The 18,360-nt window shown below is 42.9% G+C and overlaps 1 protein-coding gene across 1 annotated transcript in view; it reads right to left on the reverse strand.

Annotated features, from left to right (window-relative positions):
- Positions 1-5,707: 5,707 nt before the first annotated feature.
- Positions 5,708-18,360, reverse strand: part of PHYH (phytanoyl-CoA 2-hydroxylase) — a 51,438-nt gene continuing 38,785 nt past the window's right edge. Inside the window, exons 8-9 of the mRNA XM_068276137.1 lie at positions 12,893-13,027; positions 5,708-8,567 (exon numbers count right to left, since the gene is read on the reverse strand). Coding sequence (XP_068132238.1) covers positions 8,514-8,567; positions 12,893-13,027 — 189 coding nt within the window. The 3' untranslated portion in view covers positions 5,708-8,513. The remainder of the gene's footprint in view (positions 8,568-12,892; positions 13,028-18,360) is intronic.

Raw genomic sequence — 18,360 nt, forward strand, 5'->3', positions numbered from 1 at the left:
TTGTGAAACAAATTTCAATAACACCTCAGGTGATAGGCACCCTAGTGAGGGTATCCGTGTGCTACGCTGATATGGCGCTGTAGTCCAGCAGCTCCCAAAGCGTAAGTAGAAGAGATCAGCAGCACCACGTAGATGTATTTAAGCTCTTTATTGCATAAAGATAAAGCCCAGGGACAGCGACAGACGCTGTTTCGGAGGCAAACTCCTTCCTCAAGCTGTATAGGCTCACTCCAGGAGTGAGCCTATACAGCTTGAGGAAGGAGTTTGCCTCCGAAACAGCGTTTGTCGCTGTCCCTGGGCTTTATCTTTATGCAATAAAGAGCTTAAATACATCTACGTGGTGCTGCTGATCTCTTCTACTTACAAATTTCAATAATACATTTAATATAAATAAGGCAATGCTTACACAGACTAAACAACCATTTTTGAACAACCGAATGAATTCATAAGTCTGAATCCTGTGTATATATAGATATACAAAATCTTGTACACCAACCAAGTCACGTTGGACCTAACATATAGGTAAGGCCTGGAATAATACCTGACCTTCAAAGTATAGTCATAAAGAAAGATATACAATGACGATAGAAAAGGAGGCTAAATATGGTAGAAAAGAAAGAGAAAGGTGTCTAGCAGGGGACTCGTCCACAAAGTTTACAGGTATTTATATGGCAGACAATGGAACTGGGGATCGGATTTGCAAGTAATTGTTATAATAGGGTAACCAAGTTTTCTTAAACCGGTCCATTTTGACATCTATATGTGCTTTCATTTTGTCAAAATGCATACCAGTCTGTTACGGACATTCTCAAAACTATTTGAGGCAGACTTACATGTAGCAGCGATTGTCATTTTGGTAGCAAGTAGGTTTTTATTTTAGCCAATAAGGTTATTGCAAGTGTTCTAGGAGCATACATGAAAAAAGGCGCCCGGAAAAAAGGGTGCAGGGGATTGCCGCTAGTAGAGTATTGCTTAAATTATTGATATTCTACTACTGTACTTTGATACGGAAATATCTGTAATATTTACCAATATTTTACTATGGCTAAACCTAACCCTACTCTCACACAAAACCCTCCCCCTGGTGGTGCCTAAACCTAAGGCCTCCCCCCGGATGGTGCCTAACCCTAAATCCCCCCTGGTGGTGCCTAACCCTAAAACCTCCCCTGGTGGTGCCTAAACCTAACAACCCTCCTGGTGGTGCCTGACCCCTCCCCCCTACCAGTGGTGCCTGGTCCTAAACCTCCCTTAACATCTTCCAGACCGTCTCACACCTATGGGCGGTGGGAAGGTGATGCTCCCAGGACCACGTAATGTCGACTGGCGTCAAGTCCTGGAGGTGGGAATTAGCAGGGAATGCATGCGCGCACGTTCCCTGCTCGTAAACACAGCGGGGATCTGTTAGCCTTCCAGCCACGATCGGAGCTGGCATGCTGGAATGTAGTAAAAAAGATACAATTGTACAGCACAGCGATCTAGTGCAGCGCTTTACAGGGGACAGCCCTGCCACTTAGCTGTCCCTCTGATTCGCTCACAATCTAATCCCTCTCATAGGCTGGTGCCTATGAGAGTGGAATGTTATGTATGGAGCACGGTCAGGGCCAATTTAGGGGGGAGGGAGGAAAGGATTTTTTAAATAAATAAAAAAAATAACTTTAAAAATTAATAATAAAAAATATATACAAATCCTCCATTACTGGCAAGAAAAGGAGGTAAAATTCATTTTGGTAGTAAGTTGTATGACCGAGCAATTGTTAAAGCTGCGCAGTGCTGGATTGCAAAAAAATCGCCTGATCACTAGGGGGATATAAACCTGTGGTCCTCAAGTGGTTAAACCATAACTCCCCCTGCCGCAGAGCTGCAATATGCGGCAAAGCAGGTGAACTTCGGCGCTGCCATGCTGCCAATTTTCCCTTTCTAGCTGCAAAATGGGGCTTTTGTTAAATGCGCCTATGGCTGCGCCGTTTTTTCCGAAAGGGCTCCTGCGCCCTTTTTTCCTGCTTCAGTTCTGTGAACCCTTTGATCCATAATGGTATATATTATTTTAAAAATTCTACTCCAAAAAACTTCGAACCTTGGATCAGGTCCTCTAGGTCCAGTTTGAAAAAAGGTGCCTCTCTGTCCACAAGCTCAGAAACAATAGTGTGTTGTTGCAAGATCAAATTTCGCCATTAAAAAACATCAGTTTATATTGGGTCTTCACTAAAGTGGTGATACATGGCACCTTGAACGGCACCACCATGAAAACGCCTTAGGGTTATTGAATCCTGGGGTACACTGGGGATGATCTAAAAATGAGGCAAGTGGATTGTGTGGGGATGTAAGACCTTTCACTTGGTCCCACACTTTTAGCGAGTGTGTAATTATAGGATCATATTACAGCTTTCTGTGTGCGGGAGATATACACAATAGGTTGCTACCTGTCTACCTTAGTAATATTTTACCACTTTTAATAGTGTATACCTACATTAATATCTCTGTCCCTTATCTTCTATACCCAGGACTACAAGTTTCTTATTAAAGCCACGGAGATCTCTGTGAAAGGAAATGCTGAACAATCCCTTCATTTGGGACATGTACGACATGTTCAATAATAACCCCCCCCCCCCCCCCCCAAAAAAAAAAGTCTCTACCTCTAACCTCTCTCCATACTATCCAAAAGTGGAATTGACAAAATCCATGCAGTTGCACTTTTAGATCTTTAGTTAAAATACTATTAATGTGAGGAAATTTCTTTGCAAACTCAAAAGCTTCCAGTTCGCACAGAGATCCTTTGACTGTCAGGCCACTATATTTTCACACTGTGGTAAATGCAATTCTGTGTTTCACTTCCTTGCCAAACCAGGTAACCCAGACTAACAAATGGGAAAAATCTTGCCTATAGCTAACCACTGTTTTGGATGAGCAAAAACAAATTGAAGCAGAACTTTATAGTGTGATCAAATCTGTATTTGCTATAGTTACTCTGATACAGTAACACATTTGTATTACACATAACCCAAATGTATTATTGCACATCAGTAATACATTTGTAAAATCTATTAGGAGTCTTTTTTACATTTTTAAAATCTATGTAAAATCTATTAGGAGAAAATATTCACTGCCACATGTCAGAGGAATAAAATAATTCAAGACCTCCAACCTCCTAGTCCTCCTCTGACCCTCTGAGTATCGACTGGGACTCTGGGACATGGATTAAAATGGCCACAACAGGCCCTCTATAAGCACAAATGGTAAAATCAAACCACTCCAACACTCTAGTGCCACTCCAACCATAGCCTCAGCAAACTGAATTCAACTTTCACATTCTCCTTACAGCCATATCATTGCTGCCTATATGTAGTACTAGCACACCCAAGGGCCACTAGAGCTTTTAATTACAAGGAAAGTTGGGAAGAAGGCTACCCAGAGTTATCCCCTTTCCTCTCAACCACCTCGTCAATCCAAAAATCCAGATGAGCAGCTACAGCTGACATTAAAGAAGGACATAGAAAACACATTCCATGAGAAACTGCCATTTTCCTAAAACATAGAAGAATGTACGGCTTGAAGGACTAAGAGTCTCACATCCTGATTTTACAAACCATTTGCACTTTGGTCACCTGGTTGCCACCATGGCTGCCCCAATTTAGGAGGACTGAAGCTTGTGAAATAACAGTGGCCCGTCTCTTGTGTGCCTTCATAGCTGATACAACCTGAGTTTGTTTGGTTCCTCTAAATTTGTAGATGATTTTCCATTGCTCAATTGTTCTCTGGTATCCTTTCCTCTTTGTGTATCGATCTCCTGCCTTTCCCTTTCCTACCGACCATGTGAGCACTCATAACTGCAGCGCTCATGTAAAAAGAAAAATGCATGTGCTACTGAATCAGCACCCTCCTTGATTAAATTGGCAGGACACCCCATTATTGTGGCTGGAGCCTTGCTGTGCTGAGGCTCCCTGTCCTTCAGCTCCCACAGGAAATAAATGCTTCCCCCCAAGTGCTACAATTCGCTTTATCCACAGAGATTTCTTTGTGTTCCCACTTAATGCTAGGTCTCATTGCTTTCTGTTGTCTAAACTCCTCAGCATATCTTAATCAACCAGAGCTTCCATATGTACAGAGAGCCTTACCAAGTGCTTGGATGAAACAAAACAGAACCAAACAATCTTGTGGCACCTTTTCACCCACACTAGCCAAGACCTGAAAAGTTGTCTAGTCTAGTTTAGACTAGTTAAAAAAAGTAATTGATATCACTGCCTCTCCTGTGCTGTCAGTTTGTCCAGAAATATAATTCATGAAACATGCTGGTAGGTTGGACCATGGGTGAATAACTGTATGGTTTCATGATCCTTTGACAATACTGTTGCCTATCACTTTACTTTTGGCTATAAATCTTAATATGCACTGATAGCATTTCCTAAATCAGTATTTTTCAGTGTAATAACTCCATTGCAGTACTTCTGAGCACAGAGATTTGGGGAGCTGGGTGTTTTGACGTGGTAGATCTCGGGTGGTAGCTTGAAGTGACATCGGAATCAGATGATCTGATGTATCCAAATAAAGCTCAGTATTTACTGGTCCAATAAATGGAAGGGCTAACAACTAACAGCAAGATAGGTTAAAGTATCCCTGACATGGTCTTAAAGTGAATCTGAAGTCTCAATTAAAATAAAAAAGATACTTACCTAAGGAGAGGGAAGGCTCTGGGTCCTAGTGAGCCTTCCTGTTCTCCTCCCGGTGTCCTTGGTCTTCAGCAGGCTCCCTCGTTTGAATCTGCCGGGGGAGACTTCGGCAGCCTTTTGAAGCACTCAGGCCTCAGAAGACAGTTGGCTCTGAACCACGCACACGCGAGAGAGGGCGCATGCATGTGTTCACACTACAGAGCGGTCTGTCTTTGGAAGCCTGAGTGCTTCCGAAGTCTCCCAAACCCGGAAGAGAGCAGCCACAACCCTTTTGGTTGTGGTCTGTTAACAGGGGAGCCTGTGGGGGAATGCGGACATCAGGAGGAGAACAGGAAGGCTAATTAGGACCCAGAGCCTTCCCTCTGCTTAGGTAATTATCTTTTTTTTATTTTTATGGAGGCTTCAGACTCTTTAAATACTTATAAAATTGTTTTATTACTAGTGCTGTGACTTTCTGGCAGGAAGTGGCAGTTCTTCCTCCCCTCTGTGTCCTTAACTCCGCCCCCTCCACGCGTGGCTTTAGGTCCGTATATGTTTTACTGCACACAGCCCGCAGGGGAGCTGCGCTGTGTGCGGGCTTGTGTTAATTGAGGTTGTAAGGATATCTGAGCTCAATTATCACAAGCCCGCACACAGCGCAGCTCCCTTGCACGCTGTTTGCAGTGAAACATATATGGACCTAAAGCCACAAGTGGAGTGGCGGAGATAGAAAATAATTAATTGCAGTACTCACTTTCATAAAAATACATTTGGCAGCAGTAAGACTATGGGGTCACTCTTACCCCACCGTGAAGGGAAAAAAGTAAAAAATCCACAGGAGTCATTTTTTTTTAGCTTTATCTTACTGTCTGTTTGGCAGTGGTATAATGTGAACAGTGTGTGCTTCCCTGTGACCACGAGTGTAAACGGTCACATACAAATAATGAACACATTGTATAGCAACACTGGGAGAGTACAGCTGCTTCACAGGAATGCCATCACTCCTGGTATTGCATCCTCATCAAATGATAATACCCCAAGGAATTAGGAGAAGAAAAAAAAACTTGTGTAAATGTAGTCAGAATGTTTTATTAAATCTGTATTTAGATACATTTACATTTTTACATGATGTACATTGTGTTAAAAAAATACATTCATATTTGGATTACCACACATTTTTGTAGTTCACAGGTCTGTAATTGGCACTTAAATCCAAATTATTGGTTTATTTTGTTAAGTTCAGTAGCCCTCAGAATTATAATATGTATCTTCTCTAATCTTATACCACACTGATGTTACAGCACAAGACAAAAGTCTAATGACTACAAGTGTGTCAAATGGAGGGCACAAGTCTAATTCTTCTGGGACAACCATGATTAAAATGGCCGAAGCAAGATTCCACTGGCCTCATCTTTTAAACATTTGGGTGTGTCAGAAATGCCATGTCAAATAAGTGCTTTATTTCGCAAATGCAGTGGTCATTAAAGGCTATAATCTAATTACATAAACATTCAACACTCCCCAGTCAGAACACTGAATTGGAACAGCAATTGATGCACCAAGTTGCAGCATTCGACCTTAGTTAGAGTGCAGTCACAATCCTCAGCATAGTAAAAGCCAAGCAACTGCCACTTCACCCACCAACCAATCGACTTAGACTATTCACCGCTCCCAATCAGAATATCAATTATTTAGCTGCTTGAAATCAAGTAACTGACTGATAATGAGACACTTAAGTGGTTTTAGCAGATCTAGAAATATAAAATCTGTTCAAAATTCCCTTTTGATATTGGTAAATATGGCTAGTTTTAGATAATGGCTGGTGTGTTGAATCATTTGCCAGCTACTAGCTCGCCCAGAGACATCAGAGGTCAGATTTCTTCACAGCAGATAGGGTCTCTGATTCTCTCCACAAGGCTGTAGCTCCCAAAGTGCACTCTTTGGTGAATAAAGAAATTCTTGGCCCGACCTCAGGGCCCTAGTAGACAGCAATGCAAAGCTTGTTGGGGTATACAAACTCTAAGCATAATGGGCTCAATTCTGGTAGCGCTTAGTAAATAATTACCTCATGGAATTGGGTTTACCTCATGAGGGAAATCAACTTTTGAATTCTGGTAGTTTAAGTAAAGTTTTACCTCATGTAATTTCATGAGGTAATTCATGTGGTAATTTTGTACTAAAAATGTGTGGTATTTAGTAGTGAAATACCTCATACTTGAATTCTGAAGTGAAATAAGGTGCATGTTTGCATGTCTTTTTCCTCACATAATTAGACCTACCTCTACCACATGATAAATGTAGTGCTGTGACAGAATTGTGATATCTGTCACATAACATGAAGCCTTTTCAGCTTGTTCTGTGTTCAGGGCCCCCATATTTTGCTGAAATAAGTAAAAGTGATCTGACCAACGAATCCCCCCAGCTTCCATTTTGTTTTAAAAAAAGAAAAAGTGCTCCAAACCCTGTACAATCTTTCGTTTTTTTTTTATAATGGATGCCTATAAATTTACTTTTCATAGGTTGCTACATAATCAAATACACCTTCCCGCCTCAGAAAAAAAAAAAAAAAAAACATCTTCCAAAGACTATCCTAACTTATGGGAGACAATTAAAGACTATTACTTATGTGTTACTTATGTGCTGCAGGCTTACCAGTTACCACTGAAATACCCCATGTTTTACCTCATGTTTAGAAATGAAGAAAAATCTTTCAGAATTGATAAAGGAAGAGGAAAATACCTCATAAGGTATTTTACCTCCAAAAAAATATTTACCTCACATAGTTACCAGAATTGAGCCCAATGTTTCCTGGGTAGAAATTGATCATTGAGTAGGGGTTAAGTGCTGCAGGACAAAAGTGCTTACACTGCTGTTATTCACACTGACAAAGAACATCTGTGCTTCTTCAGTGTTACAGATGGAATGTCTGATGGATACTTTGGATTAAAGTTATTCATTCACTACCTCGATGATTATCACCTGGAAAGATCATTCTTTAATTGTTGTTGACACACTACTCAGAAGCCTGTTCTGTTCTATGGAGAAGGGAGGATGAATGAGAAGTGCCCCACTGTGGGAATTACAGCAGAAGAATAAAAGAGGTCATTCTCTGAGTCAACATGACAGATCGCTAAAAAACATTGTTAGTTGTAGCAGGGGACACCTGTACCCACAATCCATTTCCAAATGATCTCTCCAAGATAATCCAACAACTGGCCAATGAAAATCCAGGGCTTGTAAATAGCTTCACTTCACATTAAGTAATATCACCTCAGGAGGGATGTCACAATCATCTGACTGCAGGCATTAAGACAGTTGTGAGACATATGCAGCGAGGGTTTGCTAGGACAGCCTACAAGAGATAAAAGAAGCCAGTGTATTGGCAAGTAACCACCAGAATTTCAAATATGTGTTTAGGTGAGTTTGGCCCTTAACTTTACAGGCTGAAATCTTTGGAGGTTCTTTAAGAAAGACTACCACAAAACAAAGCATGCGTTACATAGCGCTGAGGGAAGCAGTCGGTCAAGCCGCATACCAGGTCTGATGAACCTGAATCAAATCATTGAGACCTTCCTCTAGAACCAGTATATAGCTGAATTGTCAGTGAACGCATGTTATTCAGAGGTTTATCCACTGGTGAACTAAGAGACCAGATGATTACACGGAGGAGTTGTGTCATGTACAGATGCATCATATCAGATCTGCATTTTTCATCTAAAGAGTCACACTAGAATTGCCAAAAAGATCTCAAACAAAATTGCATAATAAACAGTAATCACTGACAGTTTTAGAGTAGCGAAGGTGTTTCATAGGGTACTCCTCCTCTTCTTTTGATGGTGTTTTATAGGGTACTCTTTTTCTTGTGACAAGTTACATATTTATTCTTTCCCCATGCACACACCGTGCTTTTGCCATCCAAACATCCTGAATAAAAAAATGGAAATACTTAATTATAATTAAGATTAATGGCCAAACAAAAAGATTAAAAAAAAAAAAAAAAAAGCTACAAAGAGCTGAAGAACCCTTTATCAGGACAAGGGCTAACACTTTATAATATATAAATAAAAAAGTTTAAAGCTATGCCAGAACCCACTCACCCATGTGGACCTATCTAGGGCAAATATAATCATTTAGGTGTGTTTCACCAACACCTTCACTTGCAACTCTACATTGCCTTATGAAGGAACTCACTGGTGTGTGATCAATATGCAGCAATACATAACTTGAAAAAATGCATTGTATCGGATTATAGGACCTCTACACAAAATAATAATAATAATAATATAATTTAACTTTCAGTTGACATTAGTAAACTGAGTTTAAAGTGAACCTGAGACGAAGAACCCTTATGTATTTTACCATATATATCAGTGGGAACATTAGAGAAAACACCTACCCTGCTCTCTGTTTCATCCTTTAGTGCTCAGCCTGCTTGTTATCAACCCTGATAAAATCCCCGACTGAGCATTCAGTCTGGCTTCGCTCAGGAATCATTATAGCTGAGTCATTATAGCAGAGCCTGAAGGGAGCAGGCTTGGGCTTGAAAAGACATCAGAGAAGACAGACTCAGCTATAATGATTCCTGAGAAAAGCCAGACTGAATGCTGAGTCTGGGATTTTTTCAGGGCTGATAACAAGCAGGTTGAGCAGTAAAGGATGAAGCAGAGAGCAGGGTAGGTGTTTTCTCTAATGTTCCCACTGATATATATATAGTAAAATACATGAGGGTGCTTCATCTCTGGTTCACATTAACCACTTAACCCTATTTGGATGACTATAGTTCAGATAGAAGCCGCTCTGGTGTTTCCTCAGCAGAAAATGTATAGAAAATTAAGTACTTACTGAAAAACAAATATCACCCCCCAAAAAGCCTAATTTGTGGTGAACACTAGAGATGTCGCGAACGGTTCCTGGCGAACTTTGGGGGTTCGCGTTCGCCTACATCAGGTGAACTTTTGCGGAAGTTCGATTCGCCCCATAATGCTCTATTGAGCAAAACTTTGACCCTCCATATCACTGTCAGCGGACATGTTATTGCCAAACACACTGCTGGAGGACCCGCCCACCCTCCCTCCTCCAAGTTAGGTCCTTATACCATTTGACTCAGTTGCCTACCTACACTAATTAGTTATGGGACAGCTGCTACACACTCTGCTAGGGAGATTTTAATTAGCCTCTTGTGGGCTCCCTCCCTCCTCCTCCTCCCTCCTCCCCTTCTACCTATTCCCTCCTCCCTCCAGTAGGATCTTTTCTGCCAAGGAATTATACTATTTTAAAAACCAGTATACATCATACCATAGCTGGCAATTGAACCTAGTGGCTGCAGCTCTGGTGCTTTGAGTCCGCCAGGAGAAAAGTGTGATATAAATGTTATTTGTCTTGTCTACTTTTTCTCTTGTATTGAGCATAAATGGTAATTTTTAGGCCAGCTTCAGTTGGTACAGTGGTTAGGGTGCATGCCCACCACACAGTGAGACCCAGGTTCAAATCCCAGCCAATGTGAGTTGGCTTTTATGCTACAAATCCTTAAAGGGAACCTAAACGGAGAAGGATATGAATTTTTCCTTTTAAAATAATACCAGTTGCCTGAATCGCCTGCTGATCCTGTGTCTCTAATACTTTTAGCCACAGCCCCTGAACAAGCATGCAGATCAGGTGCTCTGACTGAAGTCAGACTGGATTAGCTGCATGCTTGTTTCAGGGTGTGATTCAGCCACTATTGCAGTCACAAAGATCAGCTGGACTGCCAGGCAACTGGTATTGTTTACAGGAAACATCCATATCACTCTCAGTTAAGGTTCCCTTTAAAGGAGAACTGTAGTGAAAGGTATTTGGAGGCTACCATATTGATTTCCTTTTAAGCAATACCAGTTACCTGGCTATCCTGCAGATCCTCTGCCTCCAATACTTTTAGCCCTAGACCCTGAACAAGCATGCAGCAGATCTGGTGTTTGACATTTTTGTAAGATCTGACAAGATTAGCTGCATGCTTGTTTCTGGTGTGATTCACACTACTGCAGCCAAATAGATCAGCAGGGCTGCCAGGCAACTGGTATAGCTTAAAAGGAAATCAATATGGCAGCCTCCATATACCTCTCACTACAGTTCTCCTTTAACCTCCTTGCCGGTTATCCCGAGCTCAGCTCGGGGTAACCTGCGCAGGAGGATATCTCAGGCCCCGCTGGGCCGATTTGCATAATTTTTTTTTTGTTACAAGCAGCTAGCACTTTGCTAGCTGCTTGTAACTTCCGATCGCCGCCGCTCGCCGCCGATCCGCCGCAATCCGCCGCGCCGAGTCGCTCCCCCCCGCCCCAGAGCCCTGCGCTGCCTGGCCAATCAGTGCCAGGCAGCGTTGAGGGGCGGATCGGGATTCCCTATGACGTCCCGACGTCCATGACGTCGGTGACGTCATCCCGCCCCGTCGCCATGGCGACCGGGGAAGCCCTGCAGGAAATCCCGTTCTCAACGGGATTCCCTGCATACTCTGATCGCCGAAGGCGATCGGAGTGGGTGGGGGGATGCCGCCGCTTAGCGGCTATCATGTAGCGAGCCCTTGGCTCGCTACATGATTTAAAAAAAAAAAAAATAAAAAAAATGTGCGCCGCTGCCTCCTTGCCGGATTTTTTAGACCGGCAAGGAGGTTAAGAAACCTAATGTTTCTATTGCATTAAGCATAAATGGTAAATTTTAGGCCAGCTTCACTTACTACTGTAGTGGTACAGTGGTTAGGGTGACTTGCCCACCACACAGTGAGATCTGGGTTCAATTCCCAGCTATGGTATGATGTATACTGGTTTTTAAAATAGTATAATTCCCTGGCAGAAGAGACCCTCCTCCCTCCGGGTCTCTTCTGCCAGGGAATTATACCGGGAGGAGGGAATAGGTAGAAGGGTAGGAGGGAGGACCTAACTTGGAGGAGGGAGGGTGGGCGGGCGGGTCCTCCAGCAGTGTGTTTGGCAATAACATGTCTGCTGACAGTGATATGGAGGGTCAAAGTTTTGCTCAATAGAGCATTATGGGGCGAGGGAGGTGGGAGGAGGGAGGTGGGAGCCCACAAGAGGCTAATTAAAATCTCCCTAGCAGAGTGTGTAGCAGCTGTCCCATAACTAATTAGTGTAGGCAGACAACTGAGTCAAATAGTATAAAGACCTTGCTTGGAGGGTGGGCGTGTCCTCCAGCAGTGATGTGTATTTCACTCAATCAGGTGTGCCTCCAGGTATTAGAGCTCTTGAAACATGTTTTCTAGCTGGTAGAATTTTTTCAAATTTTCAAAGTTCGCCTCCCCATTGAAGTCTATTGCGGTTCGAACCGCAAACTTTTTCGCGAACTGAACCTTTCGCGGAGGTTCGCGAACCGAAAATCGGAGGTTCGCGACATCTCTAGCGAACCCCCCCCCCCCCCCCCCCAGATATAGTTAATTTACGTATGATCAGTAGGGAAAAAGTTATTGGCGAATTAATGTGAGGAGTGCTGACGGGAAAATTGCTTTCATCCTTATGGTGAAAATACCCATAGGCTGAAGTGGTTAAAGCCGTTATACAGCCTTCCAATTTTTTCAAGTAAATGTATTAAAATTAGCTGGCAGACTCTAGACTCCCATTTTCTTGTGAGTTCTCAGTGCAATGTTACTGGAGAGAAGGCTCTCCAGATCAAACCTCTATCCCATCACATGAGGTAGTCAGGGAGAAGCCTGAGGGGGAATAAACCAGTATTTGCTTAGATTAGAACAGATCACCTAATCCAGCACATAACTTCCTTCTGCTGGAAGAGATGAACTGTTTATGGTCAGCAGTGCAGCCACAGCTGAGTCTCATAATGATAAGAATCTAGTGTAGATGCAGTGCTGGCACAAACAGTCTGTAAATAGCTTCGTAAAGAGGTGTAAAGGTTGGCTATGTGCTAAGCAGCGAGAACTGTTACTTAGCTGGTAAAAACTCACGCTCCTCAAAAATGCAAGCTTTTGAGAATGCATCCTGGGTAACAAGATTGAGTATTTGAAAAGTATGGCTGCATCACATATTGGAATTGTGTGAGAGATGGCATAATCCATATTCACAATGAAAAATAAGTGAGGGTTAAATATGCCTTTAAAATTTTTTTAATTGTTCCCCATTTACTAGGTCTAAAGACAAGGCAAGCAAACTATTAAACTACAAGTACAGAAAAGAATAAAAGTATTATCCATATGAAATAACACAGGTAAGCTTTTGGAGAGCTCTGGAGAAAGAATAGCAGACATCACATTTTACCTGGAGGGTAATAGGAAAATCAACTCCATAGCGCTTCATTGCAACTTCTCCAACTTCCTTCTCAATTAGCTCCTGGGATGTCCCCTTCACATCTATATAGTGGCAATCAGAGCTGGCATAGTGGCAGGAAATTGCCTAACATTCAAAAATAAATAAAAAAATAGTACTTATGGGTTATGTTGGAAACAAGACAGGACAACATTTATATTGCACTTTTCTCCTGGTGGACTCAAAGCACTTCTGGGCTGCGGCCACTGCTCCATGGGCAACCAGGTTTATTTGGGAGTCTTGCCCAAAGACTCCATACTGTTTTACGTACTGGCTTAAGCCGGGATTAAAACCCTGCTCAAAAGAAACAGCCTTAACCAGTGCACTATAACGAATATCTATATATAAAATCGGATGTATGTGTGTGTGTGTATGTGTGTGTGTGTGTGTATGTATGTGCCGCGATCAGGCGAAAACGCCTTGACCGATTTGAACGAAACTTGGTATACAAATCCCTTACTACCTGGGTATGATATGTTCTGCTGGTCTCTTGGCTCCCCTGCACACGTGGGTGGAGCTACAAACAGCCAATCAGATTTCACCCATTCAAGTCAATGGAAAAAATGTAAAAGGCTTCCATTTTCACAGTAATCAAGCGAGAGTCCCCACACTTGGCACAGTTGGTCACTTGGTGACCGAGGTTACAAATCCAGGAAAAGTGGGCGGAGCATAAAACAGCCAATCGAATTTCAGCCATTCATTTTAAATGGGAAAATGTAAACTGCAACCATTTTTAGACTGTTAATCGCAGGGTTCTCAAACTTGCCACAGTTGGTCACTGGGTGAATACGATTAAGATTCAAGAAAGTGGGTGGAGCCTACAACAGCCAATCAGAATTCACCTATTGATTTTCAAGGGGAATATTTAAACTGCTGCCATTCTTACACTGTTAATGGCAGAGGCTTCAAACTTGCTACAATCGGTCTTTGGGTGACTGGGGTCCAAATTCACAAAAGGGGCGGGGCCACAAACAGCCAATCAGATTTCCTTGGTGGATAAACTTCTTCCGTTCACACATTTTTGATGCCAGGAACCTGAAAGCTCACAAACTTGGTCATTGAGTGACTGTGTGTCCAGGTTACAAAAAGTGGGCGGAGCCAAAAACAAATTTTACTAGGAAAATGTAAACTGTGGCCATTCTTACACCGTTAATGGCAGTGTTCTCAAACTTTGCACAGTTGGTCACTGGGTGAATGAGATTAAGAATTTGGAAGGTAGGTGGAGCCTACAACAGCCAATACAAATTCACCTTTCGATTTTCAAAGGGAATATTTAAGCTGCTACCATTCTTATACTGTTAATAGCAGATGCCTCAAACCTGGTACAGTTGGTCACTGGGTGATTAGGGTTCAAATTCAGAAAGGGGGCGGAGCCACAAACAGCCAATCAGATTTGTTTATTTTTCAATGGGAAAATACAAAGTATTGATACCAAGGACCCCAAAGCTGATAAACTTGATAATTGAGTGACTGTATGTCAAGGTTAGAAAAAGTGTGCGGGGTCAAAAACTTAATTTTTTACATGGCAGGGTTCCCAAACTTGACACAATTGGCCACTAGGTGACTGGGATTAATATTCAGAAATGTGGGTGGAGCCTAAAATCAGCCAATCAAAATTCACCTATTGATTTTCAAGGGGGAACATTTACATTGCTACCATTCTTACACTGTTAATGGCAGAGGTCTCAAACCTGATACAGTCAGTTATTGGGTGACTGGGGTCCAAATTCACTAAAGTGGGTGGAGCCACAAACAGCCAATCAGATTTTTTAGATTGATTTCAGCCATTCTGTTATTGGCAGGGTTCTCAAACTTGACACAGTTGGCCACTGGGTGACTGGGACTAATATTCAGGAAAGTGGGTGGAGCCTTCAGCAGCCAATCAAAATTCACCTTTTGATTTTCAAGGGGAATATTTACATTGCTCCCATTCATACACTCTTAATGGCAGAGGCCTCAAATCTGGTACAGTCAGTCACAGGGAGACTGGGGTTTAAATTCTGAAAAGGGAGTGGGCCAAAACAGCCAATCAGATTTGTTTCATTTAAATGGTAAAATGCAACTTATTGATGCCAAAGACCCCACAGCTCATAAACTTGGTCATTGAGTGACTGCATGTCAAGGTTAGAAATAGTGGGCAGAGCCAAAAACAACTAACTTTTTACATGGGAAAATATAAATTGCAGTTATTATTACACTGTTAATAGCAGGGTTCTCAAACTTGACACAGTAATCTCCCAGCGAAGCAGGCACACCTTCCATTCCTTGGGGTGCTTGGTGAGGCGGTATAGGCAATACCAAACTCGTAAGTCAATCTCAAAGATCTCACCAGCACACCGCAGTTTAAAGCACACCCTTTATTGTGCCAGTATCCACAAAAGTTCCAACAATTGTTTCGGGAGCCACGCAGGGTCCCCCTTTCTCAAGGCATATGGTTACATCACACATCCATGACAATTCCTCTATATACACTCCTACTACCCAATACCCCACCCGAAAGCTGTGACCTCACAAATGGCATCATGGTTATTAACATAGATAAACACAACCTCTATTAACCAACAATGGATAATCTATGGGCTGTTCTTACAAAATGCATATTTCAGGGTATACCTCCTTTCGTTTGTTTACTACACCTATCGTCATCAGGTGCACCCAGATCGCCGCTGGCATATTACAGTCCTAATTACATGCATTCAAACTTCTAATACCTTCCCCCTCCGTCCGTTATCTGCTCATCACCGTCCTGATTCAGCAGAGCGCTCGCCGCTGATGCCGCCTGGGGGCGTGGCTAATGTGTGTCCAATCACTCTGCACAGTGTCACCTAGCCAATGCGCGATGACGCGTAAGCGGCTCACGTGTCGCATGCGTCACGCGTCTTGTCAACACTAGCCACATGCATAGTGCGTGAGTGACCAGGGCGGGCGTGTCAGTTATCCCCGACTCCGCCCTTCTCCACCAGCCCGAACCTCCATCCAGAGAGACCGAGGCGGGCGCGTCATAGACACAGCTCCGCCCCCATCTCTTCCAATGCGCTCACTGTGGACACCACTATTGATCGTTCGTACAGGGAGACCGAGGCAGGCGCGTCAGTAGATGCGACTCCGCCCCCATCCCTCCCAGCACGCTCACCATGGTAACCACTAACGCATTACACCTATGTGTAAACACAACTGTCCACAGGACTAGTTTAAGGCACTGGAGCTAGAGCACCCTCCTGAAGGAATTATCCGAAACCAACAATAGTCCGACCGAAAGAGGATTCTTCACGGATTGACGCGGACTGTGATTGGGTCCGTATTGGCAGTGCAATTGAATCAGTTGTCTGGCTGCGACTGAGCCAGACAAGTAGAGAATATACAAGACACCCTGACGGGCAGTTTAGCCCCAAATGGAGGAGGAAGATCAGATATGTGAATATTCATCGGATGACATCAGTGATATCCTATTCCCAAGGAGGCCTGGAGGCGGATTCGGTAACGATAATGATAAAGACTTGATCAAGGAATATAAAAGATTAAGGAAGAGGAAGGTGGACCTTGAACTGCATGGAGAAACATTATCAGAATATTACAGAGAAAAGAAAATTCCGAAAGGATTCCGCATACCGCTACAACCTACCATCAGCAGGAATAAAACCGAATTCTGTGAACGGTGGTGTGCCTTATCAACTAAGAACTCTCTTACATACATGTTGATGATTATTGAAGAAATAAGGGTTTTACTATCGGATGTGGAGAGTGATATCATTGTGATTCAGACCAAGATAGAAGTTGTATCAGAGAGGAGCGAGAGCTTTAAGAAGGACCTAGCTGCACTAGATAAGGACATTGAGGAGTATAAAAGATTCATTCAGCAAAAGAAGCGTGACAAATATAAATTGGTTTGCCTTGATTACAAGGAAGGCCGGGTGTATCCATGGGTACACGGAAATCAACACCCAAGCGGGCGACCCTTCCCTTACAGACGATGGCCACAACCGCAGAGGCCACAACCGCAGAAACCATACAAACCAAAATAAAGACCAAGACCAAAGGATTTACCCACCAATATAGAAAGCGATGTACTCACAGAAAATCCAAGCTCAGACAGCGAAGCTGGAGTAGGACCCTCGAGTTCTTTTCAACAGGCCGGAGAAGCAGACGACCCCGGAGGAGCAAGCGGAAAAGCAACAAAAAAACATCAAATGGAAACAAGGAAGGTGACCAACCGTGCCCGGTAATTAATCTATCACAAAGATGCCTAGACCCAGCCGAAATGAATCTACTATCCAAAGGATTATCGTTTTGCCCAAATAACCCCAAAAGTGACTTTCAGCTGGAAGTTGACATGTTCAAATTTGAACGTACATTAAAAATCAAGCAATTCTTCTCCAAACAACCACCGAAGCCACAGAGCCACGTAGAAGAGATGAGTCCCTTCAAGTTGAAGAGCAAGTTTGTACCACCCGGGGAGTACCCGAGTATTGAAAGTTTTAGCAATATGGTCAAATTTGACACCAAAAGAGGTGAAGGGAACAGGAAGTCGCGCCCTAATCTGACTAGAGCAGAAAAGGATGCGATCAAACGCCTGAGGAATGATGATACCATAATTATAAAACCAGCAGACAAGGGGGGAGCAATTGTGATTATGGATTATGAAAAGTACAGGGAGGGCATGGTCACCATGTTAAGTGATAACAGCACTTATGCATGTCTGGGTAGTGATCCCACCAATGAAATTAGACAAAAACTGGGGGAACTGTTAAAATTGGGCCTAAATAATGGTTGGGTAACAGAGAATGAATATGACTATATGCACATTTCTTTCCCACAGAGACCAGTAATATATGGACTCCCTAAAGTCCGTAAGGGGGTAAACCCTTTGAAATATAGACCGATTGTATCTGGAACAGAATCGGTTACACAGCCTTTGGCCCAATTCATAGACTTTGTTCTACAGCCCCTAGTGAGAAGTCTGCCGGCCTATCTAAAGGACACGAATGATTTCCTAACAAAATTGGGGAATGTAAGGGAAGTAAAAGCGAATACCCTATTGTGTACAATGGACATAGGGGCTCTATATACATCTATACCAAATATGGCTGGATTGGAAGCAGTACGTTACTTCCTGAATAAGTCACAACACCCAAAGATCCCAGCCGAGTTTATTGTTGAAGGTCTGGAGCTCATTTTGACATCAAACTATTTCAGGTTTGAGACTCAGTGGTACAAACAACACAGGGGCACAGCCATGGGAAGCTCGGCCGCACCGGCCTTTGCTAATCTCTTTATGGGATGGTTGGAGGAGGAGTTTGTCTATACTTCTGCGCCATACAGTCTCCATGTAATGTGGTGGGCCAGATTTATAGACGATATCTTTGTCCTTTGGAGTGGCACCGAACAAGAATTCTATGAGTTTGTGGACTTCCTCAATGGTA

Source organism: Hyperolius riggenbachi, chromosome 3 (genome assembly GCF_040937935.1).
Source record: "Hyperolius riggenbachi isolate aHypRig1 chromosome 3, aHypRig1.pri, whole genome shotgun sequence".
Taxonomy (NCBI): domain Eukaryota; kingdom Metazoa; phylum Chordata; class Amphibia; order Anura; family Hyperoliidae; genus Hyperolius; species Hyperolius riggenbachi.